The following is a 22,769-nucleotide window of genomic DNA, read 5'->3' as shown; positions in this document are numbered from 1 at the left end:
ATAAATTGAAAAAAATTTTAAATGAAGTTCAATTTAAAAATAAAAGTAAAAACAATTTTTAAATGTTATGTATTCTTATACTTATGAATACATATTCATGCATTATGTGTGTGTGTATACCTCTACATACGAGTAAATAGATATATGCACATACATCTACATATATACATACATGAAAAGAAAGTAAGTTTGTAGAAATAAAATAACACTGTTAGGTGTTTGTTTTTAAATCTAGCTCCTCATCCCACCAACACTAATCATCAAAATACATCAGGTCAGAAAAGTCTGACAAGGAAGCACAACCTGTGACCACGCACACACCTTGCTTCGAGGGTTGGAAGTATTCATGACACTCCGGAGTTCTCTGCCAGTGTAAAGAACAACACCCACAACAGTCCCTAAAGCGGGAAAAACACAACACAAAGAAACATTAGCGTAAGCAGGCGGGCTTACTCCAAGGAGAGCCTGACCCACCTGAGAGGACGTGTTCTCCATCCCACACCCACACTGTGGGAACGTCCGAGGGTTTACATTGGGGCCCACCAATGACGTAAGTGAGCAGTATGGTAGCCACTAGCCAATGTAGCTGCTTACATTTAAATTCAACTACAATAAAATAAAATACACTTCCCCATTTTCACTGGCCCCCATTTCAAGTGTTCAAGAGCCACATGGGGTTAGTTCGTGGCTGACATGGGAGACAACAAAGATCGAGAGTATTCCCATTTGGCGGAAAGTTCTACTGGTCAGCGCTCGTCTGTGAGGTCCGGCAGGAGAGGTGGGAACGTGGTGCTTTGTCGTTTATGCCACTGGCCTGCAAGGCTTCCGGAAGTGCCAAAATAGTCCTATCCGCATAAACTATTACGGACACTTACAAACACACCTGTCTTATTACAGCACATACTTCCTGCTGAGTCCGATTCCCTTCAGATTCTGTGTCTGACGAGTATGTTTAGGGGGGTGTCTGTCTAGAAGACAATTCTTTCCCGACAACGTCCCCACCCCCTTCCCATCTACCCCAGTGTAATACTGAAAGACATTAATGCTTCTAAAACTAAACAATTTACACAAGAAAGACAAATGCCCAGTTAACATGAGAAAAGATACCCAACCTAGTGAATAATCAAAAAATGCAAAATAAACCGTTTTTATCTCTAGCACAGTGACAAAAATTCCAAAGACTGACATCCAGTGTTCGGCAAGAGGTGGGAAAATGGACCCTGTCCTACACGGCTAAGTGTAAACTGGCACAACCTACTTTGGGAGTAGGAGGTGGAGGGAACTGGCAACAGCTATCAAAAATTGCGCTTTTCTCCTGTCTCCAGTATGTGCCAAGAAGATGGCTCAACACAGTGGGGAAGACAGACAATTAAGAAGGAAAACAAGAAACGCAGTAACTGCGAGAGTGCTGGGTACTGTGGTGAAAACAAGCCAAGGGAAAGGCGGGGCGGGAGAGGAGGCCAGGGAAGAGGAGGTGAAGACGAGGCCTCTTCAGTTGGTATTAAGTGTCAGAGAAGCTGTCTCTGAATTGAGGATATCTGAGCTAAACCATGAAGTGGCCATCCCTACCAAGCCCTCAGGGAAGACGCTGGGAATACAAACAATCTGGTCTTTGCTGGAAAAAGCACACATCTAACCTTCTGTCCTCCCGCCCCTCTCTGTCCAACAGCACTGACAGAGGGATACACAAAAACCAGAGGTTCAAACACAGTTTCGGTACAGGAGGCCAACCCCAGATTGAGTGCTGGGGCGCTATGTCCTGGACAAAGAGCCCCGGGAGGAGGCACTGTACACACACGTGCGCGCGCGCACACACACGATTAATGCCCACTGTTCTGCACACGGCCTTCCCTTCCAGGAAGGCTGCCAGCAGATGGCAGGTCAAGGAGAGCTCACTGGCCCATGACGGGTGGACAGTGGGAGCTGAGCCTGGGCTGAGCTCATTCACGCCTCTCTGGGTCTCAATGCCCCATATCCAGGGTTCGAGAGGTTTCAGAGGAAGTTCATAGAACTGTCTTCCCTCCCATCTCCTCTGTAACCTACATTAGTAACAAGGGTCCCCAAAGGGAGGGTCCCCCTACTAGCACGGACCAACCTTGGTGCCTTTAAGGCTGCTGGATGTGGCCTTCCCCCCACCCCCACCCAACATCTCCCCGTGCTCAAGACCAAAACCATCTCTAGGAGATCTGAGCCCTGGCCTCAGCCACCAGAGGTGACCTGCCTTGGTCTGCACAGAGCTTTCAAGGTGTTCGATTAATGCTAATTTTTTTAAATAGAGAAGCTTTCATTTTTTTAAAATAGAGAAGCTTTCATTTTTAAAAAATTGAGATTTCTGGCTTATCCTGAAAAATCGGAAGACCTAGTGATACTGGGTCCGTGTTCCTCACGCGACCGCAGCCTCTCCAGCCCAGACCCGAACCCTGCTTCCTACCCTGTCACCTCTGCCGTCCCTCCTTACTCTCCCCAGTTCTCTTTACTCTCACCCTCTCCACCCTGCAGACCATGGAATCCTCCATCCTCCCAGCTGGCCCCCAGCCGGTATCTCCAAGGAGCCAGGCCGCCGTGGCTGGCATCTCATGAAGCTCTTCCTAACTCTCCCCAACAGTGTGGTCCTGGGGTCAGACCTCACGGTGACCCCTTTGTTCCCTGGCCGCAACAAGATAAATGCTGAACCCCGGAGAGCGAGCGTTCAGAAATGTTTATGGCAATTAGACACTGCTGTGACGCCTGAGCGTGCGGTCACAGGACAAGCCCCACAGAACAGGGGACAGCCCAGCCGGCCATTATCAAACTCGTGTAGCATGGTGCACATGGCTTGACCTGCAAGCTGCTCATGCACAGTAGGGCCACTGATTGATCTGCTACAGATTGGGGGTGGAGGGCTCGGCGGAAGCCAACAAACTGGTCCCTCACCACTGAGAGTCTGAAAAGAACTGGACTAGAACCCTGGGCTCCGTCACATCCAGTCCACCTTCTCTGCCAAGCCGCCCCCTATCCCTTCCCTCCCTAACACCACCCCGGGACTCCTCAGCCTAGCAGCACAGTGCTGGGTTACCATGGCAACTGCACCCTCCCCAGATTGATGCTGGACCCTCAGCACCTGCCTGGCAAGCTTTCTTATTTTTTAAACTTTCAACTGATAACAGCAGAGTGACCAAGACACCAGAGTTAGAATCTAAAGGGCACACGGAAGCAAAATCTCATAAATTAAGATCACTTTGGATAGCTGTTTCTTGAGTTGAGCACAAGAAGAAAACAGCTTGCATTTAACTCCACCTCTGCATTAGAATCAGAATGTGGTCAGATGTCTACTCAGTGAGAAGGCAGGGAAACTGAGGCCAGCTATGGAAATGGTAAATTCCCGGCAACTCAGACTCACTCCCAAACATATACCTGCTGAAGGACAGGGTAGTCAATGCCACTGGATCACTGGAATCACTGTTCTCTCTCTTTCTCTCCCCCCATCACCAAGCACAAACAGTAATTCAGGTGAGTGGGGGCGGGGGAGGGCAATGCATGTTTTAATTCCACAGTGCATCTCCCATGAACTGTTTGAAACCTTTTCCACCATCTTCAAGATCCCAATTTGCTTCTCACTCTCCTCGTCTCAGGAGATGACCTCTCCAAGGCTGTGTGACCTCAGGCAAGTTGCTTACCTTCTCTGAGGCTCTGTTCTACATTCCATTAAATGTCCTCATTTAATGCCGTTAGACCAAAAGAAAAGAATGGCAGCAAAGCACTTTGTAAACAAAAAGTGCCTGATAAATAAAACATTATTGTTAAGTCCCAGTAGAGTGAGGACCAGGATTTTCTGGCACACCACTGTAGCACCAGGAGCTTGCAATGGAGCTGGGCATTATTAGATACAGGTGTTCAGAAAGTGCTTGCAGCATGGAAAGAAGGAAAGCGGGAAGGAAGGAGGAAAATCACCAGAATGAAAACCAAACAGATCTATGAACAGGAATTTACTACTGAAATAATATGCCCAACACAAGTGCCGAACCAAACAAATCAAGGCTATTAGAAGTCAAGGTGTGTGTCGTGCAGGGCGGCCTGCAGGGTCTCAGCTCCCGCTCTCCACACAAGAACACAGGACATGGTGAGGCCAAAAAGGAACACCCACGGAGCCATAGGTAGGGGAGTCATACCACTATAGTCTCACTGGAGGCTGGATTCACACGACGTGCGACCTGCTGTCCGCTTTTCTGCCAACCTACTGACTCTCCTCCATTCCCCTCGACTCTCCTCCACGCCCCTCCCGACTCCACTCCCCAACGCAGCTGCGGCAGTTATATTAGTGGCCAATGGCTCAATGGTTACAGCTGACGGCCATCTACTACCCGAGCCAGCACCCCTCCATGTGAGGCCGAGAGCCTGGAAACTGCTCTTTGGGGCTCTGTCCCCACACTCCACCCCTACAGAGTCTCGCCTCACAATCTACGCGACAAGCGGCTTCCGTGAGGGTCCCTGTACCATATTAGCCTATCGGCACCTACGGACGGAAAGAAACAGTAGTCTTAGGAACCAACAATGGCAAATCCCTTCCATCTGGGAGGATACACGCTAGCTTTTTGTCCTGGGAAAGGAGGGCCGCTGCCACTGGCACCTTTCCTGGTTTGTGGTACCAGATCTTTATGGCTTGGGGTCCCTTGCAAAGTTTCAATATGTAACAGAACAGGGGACCCCATAATAGGCCATAGTGAGAGCACATAGGTTCCCCGCAAAATTATCCCGGTATCGGGACCTCTGTATACTACAGTCACTTGCGATGGCCACTCAGCAACCATCCCTGGCGTCACTTGCAAATCATGAGTCAAACCGGCCCCGCATGGGGCTATCAGGCCCAACCATCGACAGTGGGGGCTTTTGACCTGCCAGGGCCAAGTACATTGCTGCCGTTCCCCTGCTTTCAAGCATGTGGGTGCTGGCAGCAAAATGTTCCCATTTCTGCCGTAGCCTGGCTTTAACTGAGTCTCACTGGTGGTAACTTGTAATTGAATGGGAGCGGCCGTTCGATGTAGCAGAGCTTCTACTGGCGCGGGCCCTCCCTTCCGTGGTCTCTCATTCAGGACTCTCAGGACGTCCCATAGACGAGAGGCCCAGTCACGCATCGTGGGAGGGTGTTTTGACACCCGGAGACCTTGCTTCAAAAGGCCATTATAGCGTTCAATCATGCCAGCTGCTTGTGGGTTATACGGAGCATGAAACGATTGCACGTCCATCCTGGCAGCCCAGCGCTGCACTTCTTGCCCCGTAAAATGGGTACCCCTGTCACTTTCAATGACTTGGGGTCATAGGGGGTGCATAGCCGTGTAAGAGCGACCACTGTATGCCTCTGATCCGCAGCCGGACAGGGCCAAGCAAACATCAACCCTGTAGCAGTGGAGAATGGGGACAGAGCCAGGAGTGCAGTTTCTAGGCTCTCAGCCTCACATGGAAAGGTGCTGGCTCACGTAGTAAATGGCCATCAACTGTGATTGGGTGGCCATCAGCTGTGACTAGTTGGCCATCAGCTATAACCACTGAGCCGCTGACCACTAATATAACTGCCGTGGCTACGCTAGCAGAAAATGGGGGCTAGCAAGACGATGGTGGCTGAGCCTGCAAGCGGCGCAGTGAGGGCTGCGAACAGTGTGGCTCCTGCTTCCTGTGTCTCTAACCCAGCGGCCAGTGAGACTATAGTGGTATGATCCCCCTACCTATGGCTCCGTGGGTGTTCCTTTTTGGCCTCACCGTATCCTGCGTTATGTGGGGAGCGGGAGCAGAGACCCCGCAGGCCACCCCGCACGACAGTGTGACTGAGCAAGGGGCAGTGGCCACGCAGAATCTTAAAGACCAAGTTCTCACTTCTTTCGTCAACAGGGTAAGTGAGAGACATTGCAGATTATGCTGCAAAGACAGGCAGGGGCAGGAAAGAAACATGGCACAAAACTAAAGAGATTGCTCCTCTCTGCCCAGTGGCATTAAGCAGTGTGTCTGTGGACAGCGATACAAGGCAGCGTGGGTGTCGCTGGTGCTGGTCATTCCCTTCCCTTGTCATGGAGTGTGCAGATTAAGTGTCTGTTGTACTGAACAGCCACAAAGAAGCGCCAAGCGGAGGAAAAATGGGTTTAATAGGAGGGAGATAGGCTTGAAGGGGGTGGAGGGTGGGGAGGGAGGAGATTGAGTCTTCTAATGGTAAAGATACAAAGTTGCCAGCAGTGGAGTTGTATGTTAATAACGGTATATTTTATTATGCATGTAATATAATAATAATAATAGCTGCACAATGAGTTCTGCTTCTGGAGTAAAGTGTGCTTTTTAGCTGCTGTGTGACCTCGGGCAAGTAACTGAACGTCACTGAACCTTGGTTTCCTCATCTGCAGAATGGGGGGAAATACTAGCACCTACCCTCGTGGGACCGTTGGGAGGATTGAGTGAAACGTCTAACACACATGAAGGGCTTGGCACACTGCCTGACAGATGGGCAGCACCCACCAGTATCAGCCAGGGCTGTGGCAAACTGCACTCAACCCAGGAAGCCCTTCTGTTCAGTTTCTTCCCAGGGCTCAAAACTGACAGGCACCAATTCCCACGTCATCATGGTGTTCTGAACACCGAGGCTCCAGCTTAGGCCGATGGCCCTTTCCTGCACACCGGAGCCCCTGAACCAGCAGGGTTCATCCAGCCAGAACATCCAGGCTGGCCCGATTTCTGGTACAGATTAGAATGTCAATCTGCAGTGGCAATTAAGGGCTATTCCCAGAGTGGACACTGCAGCAAAGTCCACAGGCCAGAACTGCTTCTCTTCTCGATGTCTCTAAGTGTCCAAGGGGCAATCAGATGTCAGTTTAATCCCCTAGGGGTGCAGGAACAAATGGAAAACACCATTTGACCAACAACTCGTTTTCCCAACTGACAGATGATTATTCTAATTACACAAAAGGATTTTCTTTCCTTTTCAAATTGCTAACATATTCCTCAAAAGGGGCGTCTCACCTGATGCGATGACGGTGCCAGCCCAGAGCGCGTTCTCTATGCTCAAGCTCTCGCTGATCGGAGGGTCGCTGTCCTCCTGGAAAAGACCAGACGGACACACACTTACCTACCAAGGTTTTGAAAGAATACCCAGCCTGTTTCTACCCTGCTCTTCTCAAGACAGAAAGAGAAGGATGACCCGTTTAGAAGCCAACAGCTCAGCCAGGAGAGAAGGGCCCAGCCCGTAAGCTACTGTCCATGGAGTTTTCATCCCCATGGAAATACTTGAAAAAGCTGGTTCATGATTTAAGAAGTACAAGCCTGCAACCCTGAAGAAGTGCTTCTCACAAGGTGACAACTAAAATGTAGACACAGATCCAACAGGAGCAGTCTCTCGCTTATAGGAAGAGAACTCAAGCCATTTAATTTGGGTTCTACCAACCTATAGTCCTAGATTCCTAAAGTAACTTAAATCCAAATTTAATTTCTATTCTGAACAGTGGAGAAGTGGCCTAACAATGGCAGACGGCACTTGTACGAACAAAAGAAGATACGGGCCCATCTGAGGGAGACAGAAAGAGGAACTTTCAGACATCGGCGTTAACGTTAGTTAAAAAAATTGGCTCCAAGTCGTAGATAATTCAAGCTGTTCAGAGGCTGGAAGAAGTCCCAGTTCCGTCGTGAATCTTACTGAGAAACAAATGCCAGCTTTCAAGGTGGGGCCTACCTGAGGGAATCTCACCACACCTGGCACGAAAGCTACTTCCTGACAGAGACCCATCCACACATCCTTGCAGGCTCTCATCACAAACACACACTAAGGCAGGATTCTACGTGGAGATGAGCTGACTTACTCGGGTAAACGTTCCCACAAAGTTGTGAATGTCGATATTTGGCTCCTCCGCGTAGATATACGATCGAATCTGCAGAAGGTCCTGTTCAGCAGAGGTAACGGAAAGAAGGCAGTTTAGGATTAGAGAGATTTAAGGAGGCAGCCACTCTTTCAAAAGCAACTGCATTTCCTGAACAGAGCCAACAGGCTCTTAACATCACAGGGCAGGTAGGGAAAGAGGGGGAAATCTTCCATTAAGTTTAGGCATTGCTCCAGGTACTATCCCGAGACACTGCAAGATGCTACAGTGACGATACCGGCTTGCAACCTGTTTGATGGCACAGACCCCCTTCTGCAACATTGTGGTTTACATGTAGTCATAGCAATGAAACTATTCATTCATTCAACAAATGGTTATTGGGCACCTACTCTGTGCAGAGCCCTGGAAAGGGCAGAGGTGAAAAAGTGAACAAGCACACTTCACACCAGTTGGGCTGAGGGTTAAGGGGGAGGGGAGGGAAGGAGGAAGGAGGAAGGGAGGGGAGGAGAGGGGAGGGGAGGGGAGGGGAGGGGAGGGGAGGGGAAGGGAGGGGAGGGGAGGGATAAATATTGTGGAGAAAATGGAATCCTTGCGCCTGTTGACAGGAATGTAAAAATGGTTGCAGCTGCTGTGGAAAACAGTATGGCGGTTCCTCAAAAAATTAAACATAGAATTACCATTTGACCCAGCAATTCCATTTGCTGGGAACTGAAAGCAGGATCCCAAAGAGATATTTGTACACCCATTTTCAGGGCATTGTTATTCACAACAGCCAAAAGGTAGAAGCAACCCACGGGTCCAGTGACAGACAAACGGATAAACAAAATGTGTGACCTTCACATACAATGGAGTATTACTCAGCTTTAAAAAGGAAATTCGGACACATGCGGCGACATGGACGCAGCTCGAAAACACTGTGCTACGTGCAGGAAGCCAGTCACAAAAAGGCAAATCCTGTAGGATTCCACTAATATGAGGTCCCTAGAGTCGTCAAATTCATAGAGACCCAAAGGGAAATGGTGGCTGCCAGGAGCTAGAGGGAGGGCCGACGTGAGGTGATTGTTCAACGGACATAGTGTTAGTTTTGCACAATGAAGCGTTCTGGCGATGAAATAGTGGCGATGGTTGCACAACAATGTGAATGTACTTCATGCCACTGAGCTGTGCACTTAAAAATGGTAAGATGGTAAATTTTATGTATGGGAATTTTATCACAATTTTATAAATTGGGGGGAAAAAAAACACCAAAAACCACTCAGGTCGTCAGGCAAATTTGGGCCCTAATACCCCCTGGCAACAGAGTCCCAGAGTAGAGGCCACTGGGCACCCCTCAGGCAGGGCCTGAGCTCTGCACCAATTACTAGGAGGCCCCAAATGCACATACGTTTGCACTGCGGCTTCTGTGTGCTGATAAGAAAAGGCCCACTGGCACCTTCAAAGTGGAGGAGAAAAAAGCTGCAGAATGACAGAAACAGTAAGATCCCATTTAGGTACAACCGCACCCACCAGCAAGTTTGTAGGTGTCTGTGGGGAGGAAGAGTGATGGAAACACCTGGAAAGATCACCTCTGACCTTACGTGGTCACCTGCGGGGAGAAGGTAAGTTTGGCACAGAGGCTGTGAGCCAGGCTTTTCACTTTTTCCTTCAGAGCTTTCCATACAACTTGATTTTTTTTAAAAAACAAGAATATTTTCACATACTACTCAGGAAACCTTTTCATACAATCTTTTAATCAACAACTGTTAAAATGCTGCTTCCCCCCTCAGACCCTTTCAGCTACTAAGAGAGTTCCCTGACAATAGACATGGTGCTATCTTATCTTTCTCTGGACCCCAGGCCTGGACCAGATCAGGGGCAAAGAGGGTGTTTATGAAACTGGGTGACGCATCCAAAACACACACGGGCAAACGCAGCTCTCGGCTGCGGAACAGGCAGACATCCCCACGACACCCTACACTGCCTCTTAAAGGGAGTCCTTCAAATCATCTGAGGGCCAGAATCCTTTCCGTGGAAAAATCTTACCAGGAAGTAAAACATGTGACCCAGATAAAATCAGAACCCCCTTGTTAGATAAGCCCCATCTCAGGGGCATGACGGTGCCTTCTATGGCTTCCGAGGGGCCCCCGAGCACAGTTAGAAATTCACTGGTCTAGAATTCGTGCTTTAAAAAATTACCCGGGGTGCCAAAAAAATGTATACACATGACTTGCAGTCATCTTTTGTTATCGGTAATACATTGAGTATTACACAATTTTAATCCCATTTTTTTCCTTTCTTAAAATGTGTATACATTTTTTTGGCACCCTCTGTAGGAACAATAATGGCACTGGTTCACTTATTATTAGAGGTGAAAATCATTCGTCCCATGGGCACGCTTACTATTGTGCTAACTCGACTAAAACACAGAACTTTCTCCTGCCCACGCCTTCCTCACAGAACGTGGTAAAGAGCAGCATCAACCACCATGACCACAAGCCCAGGAAAAGCATACGAGTTCCGCTTAATGCTTTCAGACAACTGATGGGGCATGTCGGTCTCTAAGCATTTGAATTACATTCTGTGATTCTATAACCAAGTCCAAGGGCCATGTCCAGCCAGGTGGCTTGTGTTTAAACTTACTCTTTGGCTCTCTCTCCCCTCCCTCACTCTACAAATCATGCTGTGAGTGACAGGGGACTGGTGGGGCACTCTGAGCACCCAGACCACCCCCTTAGAGGGCCTGTGTGCTGTTCCACACACGGTCACGATGCTGTTCCATGCCCTGAGTATGCACACAGTATTCATGCCCTCAGTATACCAGACAGAACACTGCTCTCGAAGATACTGCCTTGAAGTGAGTGGAGTGGGAATGAAAGGAAAGAGTAGTCAGAAAACGCCTGTCAGATAAGGAGGCCTGTGCACAAAACGTACGGATATGGTGGAGGTGCCCAGCCAGCAGACACTGGGCTGTGACTGTTCCCAGTGCAGGACATGGCAAGGGCAAACAGCGGAAGGCAGAAGCATGCCTGATGGACAGAGTGGCTGCAGCTGGTGGGGGAGGGAAAAGGGCCAGAAACAGAGGTCAGGGCCTTAGGAGACAGACAGATCATATGGGGCTTGGGGATGATGGCAAGGACTGTAGGATTGATTCTCAGGAAACTGAGAAGCCTTTGGAGGTTCTGAGCAGAGGAACAGCACGCTCCGGCTCACCTTGCAACTTTAAGCTAGGTACCTTGTCAGGGTTTAAAATTTTGAGCTTCCCTCGAAAGCGCTCCATCCTGCACACCAGGTCCATGTTTCACATGACTACAGGAACCCACCAGCACTCCAGGCTCCCCAGGACCCCATTCCACCACCACCACTCCAGCCTCCCTTCACATCTGGCATCCCACGTCTGGCCCCTGAGGGCATCTGCTGTGACAGCTGCCAGTTTGTGTTTCTGCAGGGAAAGCTACTCACGGCGGCCGTGGGGAGCCTCTGCGTGCAGGCCACTGGGAGCCGTAGTTTCCAGTCCGTCTCCCCATCCAGCTGATCTGTCCTCAGGAAGCAAGACCCTGTGGAAGGAGGTTGGGCACCATCTAGTCACCTGCAATTCGAGCAGCCTTCCCCTGGCAGCTCTGGGTAGCTCCTGCACTAGTCCTTGTAAAAATAGCCAATCGATGGCCAGCAACCAAAAGGGAAAATAAACACCCGATTTCCCACTTCCTCCGTAAGTGCTAGGGTCAGAAAGATCTGGGTTCAAATCCTCCCTCCAGCACTCACTCAGTGGAAGCCGGGGCTAGCTTCTTGACCTTGCTACGCTTCGGTGTGTCCTTCATTAAAATGAGGAGAAATGCAGACCTCACGAGCTTGGTGTAAGGACTCGGTGGGTGACAGAACCCCCAGCAAGGTGACTGGCATGGGGTAACCAGCATTCGATTCTGTTCTGGGCGAGGATAATGAGCACCTTCTCAAGAAGCAGACCTCCTGGGTTCAAGTCTGGGCTCCACCCCTTACTAGCTGAGTTAAGAGGCCCTCTCTGAGCCTCAGTTTCCTCAAGTGTAAAAATGAAGGTAACAATAGCACCAGCCTTGTGTTGCGAGACCTGAAGAGGTGACCCGTACAAACTGCTCAGATCACAGACAATACTACATAAACGTCTGCTGTTACTACCAGCTCGCACATCGCACCCACCCATACATAGCTCAGTCTGACCTACGAGTCCGAGCCACCGGTCAGCTACAGAGCACATCAGGAGCCCTAACCCATAATACTCCATATTCACTGACTAGGACACAAGAACCAGTTTGAGAACAAAGCGGCAGTTTTGGAAAGAAGACTTTTAATTTGGTGCCTTCCACCCCCTCTCAGCATCATTCAATATGTTACTAGTATAAAATTTCACCTATACTTTTATTTCATTTGTAATAAAATTGGTTGCAGCAACCTCAAAGGAAGAGAAATGCAAACTTTTCAGGGGGTCAGCGATCTCTGATTGTGCCTGATAGGGAAGAGAAAAACGGCCTTGTTTCCTCAGAACAGCTTAAATAACAAAAAAATAAGAGGCGATTTGAGTCAACTGATAGGGTGGCCGTGGCAACCACACCAGGAAATCAACGCCGTGAGTAGGGTCTTGTAAAGACGTGAGCAGCTCACTCAAGCCCACATGGGCCATAACAATAAATAAAATTGATGGGCCTGGGCGGGCAGGGCACTGCCACTCATGACTAAAGGGTTGAAAGGGCCACCTACCTCTCTCCCCAGTTTCTCTATCTCATCACACATGTCCTGGTATTTTCTCAGCAGACAGAAGACTTCTATGTGCTTCCATTTCTTAGACACACTCCCTCCTCCCAGCAAGGCCTGAGGTTGAGCTTAAGGCAGCCCAGAGAGGAAAGCCATCGCCTGTGTGTGTGTGTGTGTGTGTGTGTGTGTGCGTGTGTGTGTGTGTCTTCACCAGCTGTGATTCAGCAGGGGTCCAACTAACTGTATCTTTGCAATGATCAACATCTATTGACCTGCACACACCAAAAACTTTTTTTCTTGAAGACCACTGCTCTATGAAAAGAGCTGCTTTTGATTCGCCTCCATGGCTCCAAAATGATCTTGGACTCCCGTTACATTTTCAAATGATTATTTTGCCAAATTACCACTGAAAGGTTAATGGTTATTTTCAAAATTGATCCCAGATGTTTACCGTTTTTTTCTGATGTCCTCAGGAAGATCATGTCAGCAGGGACCCGCTGGTTCTGTGTCAGGAAAAGAAAGGCTGTTACTGTGAATAACCCATGTGTGGGGTTTCTGTCCCCTCGCTCCCAACCCCCTCGGTGGGGAGGGTGCAACCAAAACCCACAGCTTCTTGTGAGCATCCGCCTTTGTCAGACAGACTTGGGGGGATTTATTTTGTTTTGAATCTGAAAAATCTTGCACGCTACTGTTACGTTACTAATCCCCTATTGAAATCTCATCTCGGAAAGAGAGCTTCTTGTTTTCTGGTGAATCCGACCATTACCTCCCGAAATTCCAGCCAGAGGAACCCAGCTACCCTCGCTGGCTTTCTTCCAGGCTGGCTGCTGGAACTAAAGACATACACACACCCGGCTCACGCTTTCTGCTTCTACCAATTTTCCGGCTTGATGTTTGGCTTCCAGTGGGATTTTAATAAGGAAGTCAAGTAGTAAGAAGCAACAAAGCCATTCTCAAAAAAGAGAGACAGAAAGAGAGAGGGGAGGGGGGAGAGAGAGAGAAAAGCCAGCAGCAGTCCTCATTTAATTATGGACAGAAAAAAGTATGTAAAAACATAGAGGGGTTTGTGTGGTTCTGGGCTGCCACCCAGAAGAGCTTCACTTTACCACAAATCACCTTTGAGTTCTTGGATTTAATCCTTTTTAAAAGAGCACAGTTCACTTCCTACAGAAACAAGTTAAGACACAATCCTTTTCTAATCAAATATTATTCCAAGACTCTCCAGGACCACCCCCAAAATCCAATACCTTCCAAATAACTGTAAAACGAGATCTGAGTATGTGCTAACGTAACAAACCAATTAACAGTGCTATTCTTAAAAATGCATTTTGGGTCTTTTTACTGTTCTCATGTTAACCCCTACTCCCCAAAAAATGAAAGCAAAGCACACTGTTTCAGTCAAAAAAACGCAAGCTAAAAACTGCTCAAAAGGTAAATGACACAGACATGTTTATGTGCTTATGTAGTAAGCAGATTTCTAGGACAGCCTTTATGGTAAGTCAAAAAAAAAAAAAAAAAAAAAAAGACCCCAACACAATAAAAACCACATCAAACAGGAAATCAAAATCAAAATGTGAGTCTGTAAGCAGGATTTCTGGCTTAACCAGCACACACGAACCTTGAAAACATGTTTTGCGCATGTGTCTCCCAGCAAAGAGGTTTTTCTCCCCAGGCAGCACTGTTGGATAGCCTCGCAAACAGCATCCATTCGAGGAGTCTACCAGCTCCACACACAAGTTAGGCTCCGCGACGTGGTGGCAATGGCGTCACATTTACACACACGCACACACAGCGGCCAGACCCCACTCACCTTTTCAACGATGATAAGATCTCCAACTTGGATGTTGGCGCTCTTCACCTTCACGGTCCCTGCAAAGAAACGGGGCCCAGAGACACATCACTGTCTGCATCCATTTTGATCCCGCATGTCTTTGTAGCGCACCCACTAGCCTGCAACTGTACCCCAGAAGTTTGGACCCCCCCACACAACAGTGTCATCACCTCCCTGCCTCTCGGAGACAAGGTGCACCTGCTCCAGAGACAGGCTCCAGAAACTAATCCCCCTGGTTAGAGCGCTGGGAAGTGCTCACACCCTCAGATGAGATCTTCTGTCTTCACAGTGCCTCACAGGCTTTTCTAAATCCGCACCTTAAGAGACCCATTCAGCCTCAAAAAAAGCAAATACACACACACACACACACACACACACACAGGAATGGGGAAGAGAATGAAGAGTTAGGTCCATGCACAGCAGGACAACTCAATTTTCCATAAAGAAACAACCATAAAGAAAGAAGCTAACCCGAAACGACTGATGTGTTTTTAAATACGCAACTGCTCCATAGTTTGGTTTACGCCATTACGATCGGACTGTACTTCTGCTGGATGTTTATCTGGATAAACAGCTAACGTTAAAAGCTAATTCTGTGCTAAGCACTGTACAGATCCTGACGTACTGACGGCTTCATTCACGCCTCGCGACGGCCACTAGAAGAAGGCAGTATGACTATCTCGTTTTCAGAAGAGAAAAGTAAGCTCAGAGATGGCTGGTCTCAGTCTCACAGTTATAACAGGTCAGATTCACATCGACATCTGACTCCAGAGGATGGAATAGAAACCTGGGAGTTCAGTTCAACTCAAAACACATTTATTAAGGGCTATGTCCTGGGAATTCAAAGATGAAAGCCAGTCCCCTCATCCCAAGATTGCTAGGTCTCAAGCAGGACTCAGCAAACACGTGCTGTAAGGGCCCAGACGGTGAAGCGTTTAGGTTTTACAGGCCAAGAGACAATGTTAGCAACTCTCCCAACAACTGTCCCCCACAGAGGCTAGCCGTCTAATGTACATTTACATTTTATATTTTAAAATATGAAAATGTTCTCGGTTCCCAGGCTGTATCAAAAAAAAAAAAAAAAGAGGTGGGCTGAATTTGGCCCATCGGTTGTAGTTTGCAAGCCCATGAGCTAGTAAGACAGGCAGCCAGACAGGTGCTGTTTAGGCGAAGTGGCGTGTGAAATGACGGAAGTGAGTCAGTGTGCTAAGGGGGCAAAACGGAGGGAAATCTCCCCTCTTGGAAGATGGGCCTAGAACAGCGTCCAGCACACAGGAGGCACGTGGGTACTCACTAAACATTCAAGCACCAGTCATCTTCTAAAGGTGGGGATCCCTGGAACTCACGTTCTAGTGGAGGGAAGGAGGCAATGAACAAGTAATGAGTGAAGGGGGTGGGGTGCAGGAAGGTGTCAACAAAGGCAATCCGGGAGAGCTGGCCAGAATGAACCAGGTGAAGGATACTGGTTACCAGTAACAGGAAAGGATGGCACAAAAGCCGAACGTACATGAGCAGGATGTCCACTGTGCGTGGCAAACGGGCTGGAACGCCTTTAACAAGACCGAAAGTACCGCATGAAGGCAGGGAACAGGAGAGGAAGGCGGAAGGGCCAGGAGGCCCAGCACCCCCAGAGCAAGCCCAGAAAGGAGGGGGGCCTTTATTCTGGTGAGGGAGCGATACCATAAAATCTTTCTGTTATTGGTGTCTCGTAATAAGCCCAATTTAACTTACAAATGTTCAGCCAAGACGGAGAAAAAAAGTAAGAATAATGAGGCAATTCTCCTCAATAAAGTATATGTCCAGAAAAAGGGACAAATGGGGACCACGAATCTGCTGTTCCCTCCAACTACTCATTCATTCAGCAAATACACCACATTCACTGTCGCAGGATTTCTAGATGTAGTTTCTTCAGCATTAAAAAGAACTTTAAAACACTAACGAAATAACCTGAGTGCGCACTCTAAATTTTTACACTTCTGCACACTATTTCACATAATTTAATGCCGTATGCGTTGTTGGGTGTTTTTTTTTTCAGTAAGTCAGCACCACTGAGGTTTTTCAAAGCATTCCAATTATTTCTATTCAAACAGCTCTCATAGGTTCCATTGGGCTTGATTTTTAACTAATTTTTGTATTTAATTAAATTATGTCATGATGATAAGTAACACTGGCACGAAAAGATCTGCACCATAATACCAATGATTTCTAGAAAGCACGAAGCAAATGGTGATCGGCTGGACCAACCCTCAGTTCCTCTCCAAGGAGGAGTCTCTCGTCCTACGAAGTAAGCAATTTAATGGTGCCTCGTTTCCATAAAACAGTGTGAAATTCAGTCCAATGGTCTGAATCCTGGCATGCCAGAGAGAGACCTACTAGCCTCACACGCTCGTTATGTTTATATTTACAGAGGGAATGGAGAACATCCGTTGATCCAAACAGGTCATTAGAAATGGAAAGGGTCCCCCCATGTGCAGAATTCTTTGCCTGCCTGCACAATGCTGTTTGTCCCACTAGGGGGCAGTAGGACAACCGCGCCCGGACGCCGCGATCTTTCGGGGGAGCTTATCAAGACATTCCTGCAAGGAAGCTCGTAAATTCAGCCCTGCCCTCTGCGCCAGGGAGCTTTTCTTTCACCGGAGCTTGCCCCAACTTTCCCAAACATAAATTTACACATTGTCGTTGGTTTTATTACGAAAATTTATGCTGGTGGCCTGACCCAAACGATCACACTGGTGTTCCTAGATCCAAGTTTTAATACCTAGCTGAAAGAAGACCACGTGTTTCAATTCTTATTAAATAATTACCTACATGTATGTGTGTAGGGTATCAGAACAGAGGACAAAATCAAGAGGACTGTACTGAAAGGTGACAGGGATTCTTTCTGGGGATGTGGGGGATATATCTTTTCCTCCCGCATACACACTTTCTAAATTCTTCATATTGATTTTTTTTTTAATACTAAGCATGAGGTTCTTTTTCACCTAAGAAAAAAAAATAATTAAATTAGCTCAAACTTTTCAGCGACCAGGCCCAAATTTTTCAAGGGAGTCCTGATTTACGATGACTTAACTTGAACTCGGCCTCTCACTGTCCGTCTGCTCTACCTCAACAAAAACCCCTGTCATCTGCTGTGTTTGCAGAGCAGTTTCTGACTAACCCCAGCAGGCCCATCCCTCAGATGAGCTCTCCTACTGTATCTGTCTGTCAGCCAACAGGCTTCCAGCTCTGTCTCAAGAGGCAGGCCAAGAGGCAGGCAATGGGAGCCATCCCCACCCCATGAGGTTCTTCACCATGGCTCCCCCACTAGCATTTTAGTGGGGGGTGGAAAGGAATCTTGACTTTGCAGCTTCAAAAAAGGGAGACTCTCAGAGGTTCTGGCTCGAATGAGCTCACACCGGTCCTGACCATCAATGTGGACTTCCTGTCCCTTGCTGCCATTTTTTTGGCCATCGGAAATGTGTGGTGCAGGCCTGTGAGCTGGACTCATGTTGAGTGGGCGTCTGTATTACGTGTGTGTTCCGAATGAGAAAGGACAAATAAAGCCAAAAGAATGAAAACGAGGAAAAGTGGCAGGAAGAAAAGCAAATACTGAAGCTTATATTCCAACACTGACTGGAATTTTTCCAACACTATGGCTGGTGGCCGACATGTGAATAAATGTCCCTATCTAAGGGACTCTCCCATTGGTAGGGACGGCACAGCCAGGGCGGGAGGAAGAGGGAGAGAAAAGGGACCAAAGTTAGAGGAAGGGTCGGCCCCATGGCTGGGATTAAGTCACAGAATGAAAAAACCTCTCAAAATTATGGAAAGGACCCAAAACACGTGATTTCTAACCTTACACTAACCAATCTTCTGAGTTTTCTATCATCGTGCTTGTAAAAGAGGGAAGAACAAAGTGTCTTCCTAACAAAGAAACATGAGGAGAAAAAAAACAAAACAGCATGTTTACAGTGATCACCCGTCTCAAAACAGAGAAGGCACTCTCACCATAGTCCATCACCTGGCTGGAAGAACAGACTCTCCCGATACCGCACAGCTAGCAGACATACTTCCCAAGCACGGCTGGTTTCATTTTTTTCTCTCACCTACCCCCAGAGATTCCTAGAACAGAAGTGTGACCTGTGTGCCCCTGCCAAACCCTGGGTGAATGACCTACTATTGTCCTCACAATTCTTAGCAACTTCTGAACAAGGTCTCCCCCCACCCCCATTTCATTTGCACTGGGCCCCACGAATCACGTCGCTGAAGAGATGTAAAGGTACCCAGTAAGATCTTCTTTGTCAAGTGCACAGGAAAACCTGGCCCTGTCCTAGGAACTGATGCCACGTAACTCTTAATTTTTTCCCGCCTCAGACATCTTTTCTCTTTTAGACCCTGGGACACCCCAATCTCCAATCTCTAGGCACTGGGATTTTTACATGCATTTGCAGAAACTCTACAGAAGTTGGGTAAGGGATTTTCACAAAGGTTAAGTGGAAAATTCTCCACCGGCCACATCGTCAATCATTAAATGCCTCTATAAAATAAATTTATCCCTTTCAGCTTTCACCACTTCACCCAAGCCGCCTCTGAGTCAGAGTTTATAACAGGGAACAAACTTCCAATTACTAGAGCTGTTTATTTCTGTAGAGATGGACCCCAAGCCTTTCATAAGCAAACCTACTGAGCCCAAACCATGCTTTTCATGGATGACAGCTTCAGAATAAGAGCAGATTGTCTACATTGCAGGGAGAAACCAGATGTTTCCCTTAAGTCGAAACAAGCAAATGACAATTCAGTCAAAATGCAGAACAGCCTGGAAAAAAAAAAAAGTTAAATAAATTCCGGGAGCACTAGAATGTGAGGGCCTATTTTGTGACCCCCGAACACCTCCAGCTATACGTCTATGTTTTTCACTATGCATGCAGGATGGGGATTGCTTTTGTAGATCTAAAACAGCAATCTCCATGCACTAACCCTGGTTAATGTTTTACTCTTTAACTCACACTCTAATCTGACTGCGACAGCGATGAGTTGTAAATTCTGCAGCATGTGTACATTTCCTGGGTTTGACATTAAAACGCCTCTGCAGACCCAGCAGAGTTCATAGGTCTAAAGTTGAAATTTTTATATTCCAATACAGTTGTCTGCATGTCCCCCAAAGCCTATGAAAAGACTGATATTTGAAAACAGGCAAAGGGTTGAAAATTATTACTGTTAAGTTGCACGGTCACCTCCTGAGGCATTTGTTTAAAAGAGTGGGAACTTAAAAAAGAAGGGCTGAAGTTTAAATGTGACAAGTTTATACCCAACAGAGGCTTTAAAAATAAATATATAAATGGTCCTCTTTGCTTCCGGTGCCCAATCATGATGAAATAGACCAACACCCCCGGCAGGGGGGAAAATACCTTCTGCGGAAGATAACAGCACAATTTGTATGTGAGATTTCTTTTCCAGGGTGTTTTTTTTAGTTTTTTTTTTAAGTAAACAATAGATCAGTTCACCAATGATTTGTAATAAAGTGAAAGTGAGTACTTTGGAAGAAAAAAAAAGTAGCTTAGGGATCTAAACTGCATCTGTCAGAGGATGCATGCGAGTGTTTTAAATAAGACTTGTAAAAGCAAATGTTCTGAATCTTAACGCGAGAAGCTGAGGAAGGGGAATTCTTTGCTTACTGACCTGTATCTGAGATTCTTCGTAAAGAACCTTTGCAAATCTTTTGCAACAGTAATATCAAAAAAACAAAAACCACTATTGTCCTTCTCTCCTCTAAGAAAAGTAGAAAGCATATCTTAGTGTTCTCCTATGTCTGAACAGAGTTTATATTTGGAAACATTAAGTGGTAATTGTGTTTAGGAATACAGAGTTTCGATTTAGTTAAATATTAGCTCAACTACCCCCCACCCCTCCCCCATTAATGAGCGTATCTTCCCTACACTAGCCTATCTTCTGATGAACTCCATCGGAACACAATGCCAAAGAGAAAAACACGTATATCCTTGGACCTCAAAATTTAGTCACATGGCCACCTTAAATAATGGTCCAAAGTGGATTTTAAATTGAATTGAAAAGAAAGATATCACTCTCCACTGGAGGTGGGACGCTTGAGGTTACTCTGTAACTGGGAAAACGTGAACAGAGCGGCATTACGGATCTGGAAAGAACTGGTAAGGAAGAAAGATAGCATCTCCAGTTCTTATACCGCATATGTACTACAAAGGCTCAAGGTAGGAGGGATTCACCGGCTTTTGCATAGACCTTTGGCTTATGACTTATGGTTCACGGGATGCCCATATGTCCCAGCAGGAAAGATGCAATAGCCATTGTGTTAATTACGCTTCTGTTTACACTTTCTTTCAAGGCTAAGGTTCGGCTTGCTTCATTTACTCCTCGATCACAAGTCGGTCCTGGAAACCACTCCTGGTATGAAGACCCTGGAATTCATCCTGTGAAAAATGCAAACCCCACTGCCCTCACCCGCTGTGGTGATCAAGGCAGAACCTCCCTCCAGAATTAAACTGTTGGTTGGGGGAAGACAAGTATAAAGAGAAATCAAGCACTTACTAATTCTTCTTTCCTGGCCCAAGCCAAATCTTTCCAGTAACAGAAGTTTTGCTGGGTCTGCTCCTACTTCTGCATCTCTCTTTGCTGCCTTTGGTATTTCCAGGGCCACTGAATGCTACTAATTTGGGGAGACAGCTCTGTAATTAGAGCCATAAAACTCCGAAAGGTCTACGAACCTCTCTTAAGCCTCTGATCACGGTTGAAACGTGGATTTCAAGTCGGAGGAAAGGGGAGGCTTATTTATCCAACTCATTATCCCTAACGTGGCTTTCAACCGTTTATCCACCTTTGAGTGAGAAACCTGGATTGAAAGGTTTCTTTGGACTCAGAAATGTTAAATTACTTAAATCTCAAAAGCCCTTCGGCAGCATATGTCTTAAGGCGATCCTGACAGTCTGGGCCAAAGTGCTGAGCTGAGCTCCTGGCACGTAGTAGGTGCCTGGATTTACAGGCTAAGGTTTTACATTCAGACAAGCCAGGGTTTGAGTCACTAAATAGCTATCATCTCCTACAAGGTGCTTTCCATCTCTGAACCTTGCAGTTCCCTATAAAAGCTCCCTCCACAGGGCTGTTTAAAAATAACAGGCTAGACCTAAGCCAGCACCTGGCTGGCTATGGGAGGTAATCTTCACTTTTCTTTTTTCCTCTTGCTTTCCAATGTGACGGCGTTTTTTTTCAAACAGCTCCAATGCCACCTTCTCCCCCATAGTATGCCTTGTATACAGATTCCTGGGTCACAGAGTCAAAGTTCCCAGAGTCTCGGGTCCTCACTGGCCTACATAGTCTTTTCTTCTGTTTTCCCAGGAAGGGAAAAGGCTCAGCAAATGCAGACTAATTGGGAAGAACAAGATGGAGCTGAAAACTGGGGTTCTGTCCCCCACCCTTCCACCATCATGACCTGCGACCTCTGGAAAACTCTTTACCAGGGCCACTTCATATGACCCAGGCACTGGAACTGGGCCCAGCATTCCAAGAGTCCCTTATTTGGTTTAATGCTCTGCTCTCACCAACTTGAAAATCTTAATAATTTTTATACAAGGGCCCCACATGTTCATTTTTGCACTAGGCACCACAAATCGCGTGGCCAGTCCTGCTCTTTTCCATCCTGTAAGACTCAGGATAAAGATCCTCTCTTCTAGGAAGACATCATCAGCTGCCCTCTGATGGGCTCCCATAACCTCCCAGAACCCCTGGCTCATACCTCCATTCATTCATCCCCCAACACGTAACGAACCCCTGCTACACCACCAGCACTGCCTTTCTTGAGCACTCATCAAATCACAAACACAGTGCTGGGTTCTTCCCATGCTAGAGTTACATTTAAGCAGCTCTCTTGAGGTAGGTACTGTTATAATCCCTGATTACTGACAGGTTAAGGGATCTGCCCACACAGCAGGGAGGAGGTGGACGCTAGAGTCTTGAATCCAAGCACAGCACAAGTTCAGAACTATTACTCTCTTCAACTGCCAGGAACTGTGCTCAGCACCAGGAATGCAGTGGTCAAGAAAGAGGACATTCCTTGTAAGGGCCCCACATTCACGCCAATAAAGTATAATTATTAGTTAGGTTTTCAAAGTTACCTACTTATATGTCTGGATACCTCACTGGACTAAGAATTTCCTAAAACCCAGCCCCTCGTGTTTCTCTTTAAAGTCAACATCTACTGTAATCTTGGGATAGGACAGAGTCTCAAATATTCTTAAAAGAATGAATAAAAGGTCATTCCCACGTATATGGCTAATTGTATTATTAAAATACTTCAGATACTTATTAGACCATGACAATTACACTAAAATTTCATCTAACTGATGTGTTGTTTTAGATACACCTTGAATGAGATAGGATCTAAAATATTGGAAGCT

General features: G+C 47.0%; 1 protein-coding gene across 2 annotated transcripts in view; it reads right to left on the bottom strand.

The window, feature by feature from the left end:
• Nucleotides 1-22,769, bottom strand: part of ATP9A (ATPase phospholipid transporting 9A) — a 115,618-nt gene that overhangs the window by 62,945 nt on the left and 29,904 nt on the right. For both annotated transcript variants that reach the window (XM_074318096.2, XM_019726076.3), the window contains exons 5-10: nt 14,344-14,402; nt 12,985-13,036; nt 11,268-11,362; nt 7,812-7,892; nt 6,979-7,054; nt 322-398 (exon numbers count right to left, since the gene is read on the bottom strand). In XM_074318096.2, coding sequence (XP_074174197.2) covers nt 322-398; nt 6,979-7,054; nt 7,812-7,892; nt 11,268-11,362; nt 12,985-13,036; nt 14,344-14,402 — 440 coding nt within the window. The remainder of the gene's footprint in view (nt 1-321; nt 399-6,978; nt 7,055-7,811; nt 7,893-11,267; nt 11,363-12,984; nt 13,037-14,343; nt 14,403-22,769) is intronic.

Source organism: Rhinolophus sinicus, chromosome 13, assembly GCF_057876585.1.
Source record: "Rhinolophus sinicus isolate RSI-liver-muscle chromosome 13, RSI-T2T, whole genome shotgun sequence".
Lineage (NCBI taxonomy): Eukaryota > Metazoa > Chordata > Mammalia > Chiroptera > Rhinolophidae > Rhinolophus > Rhinolophus sinicus.
Note: the sequence above shows the minus strand (reverse complement) of the source record. Positions and strands in the feature narration are given on the sequence as shown.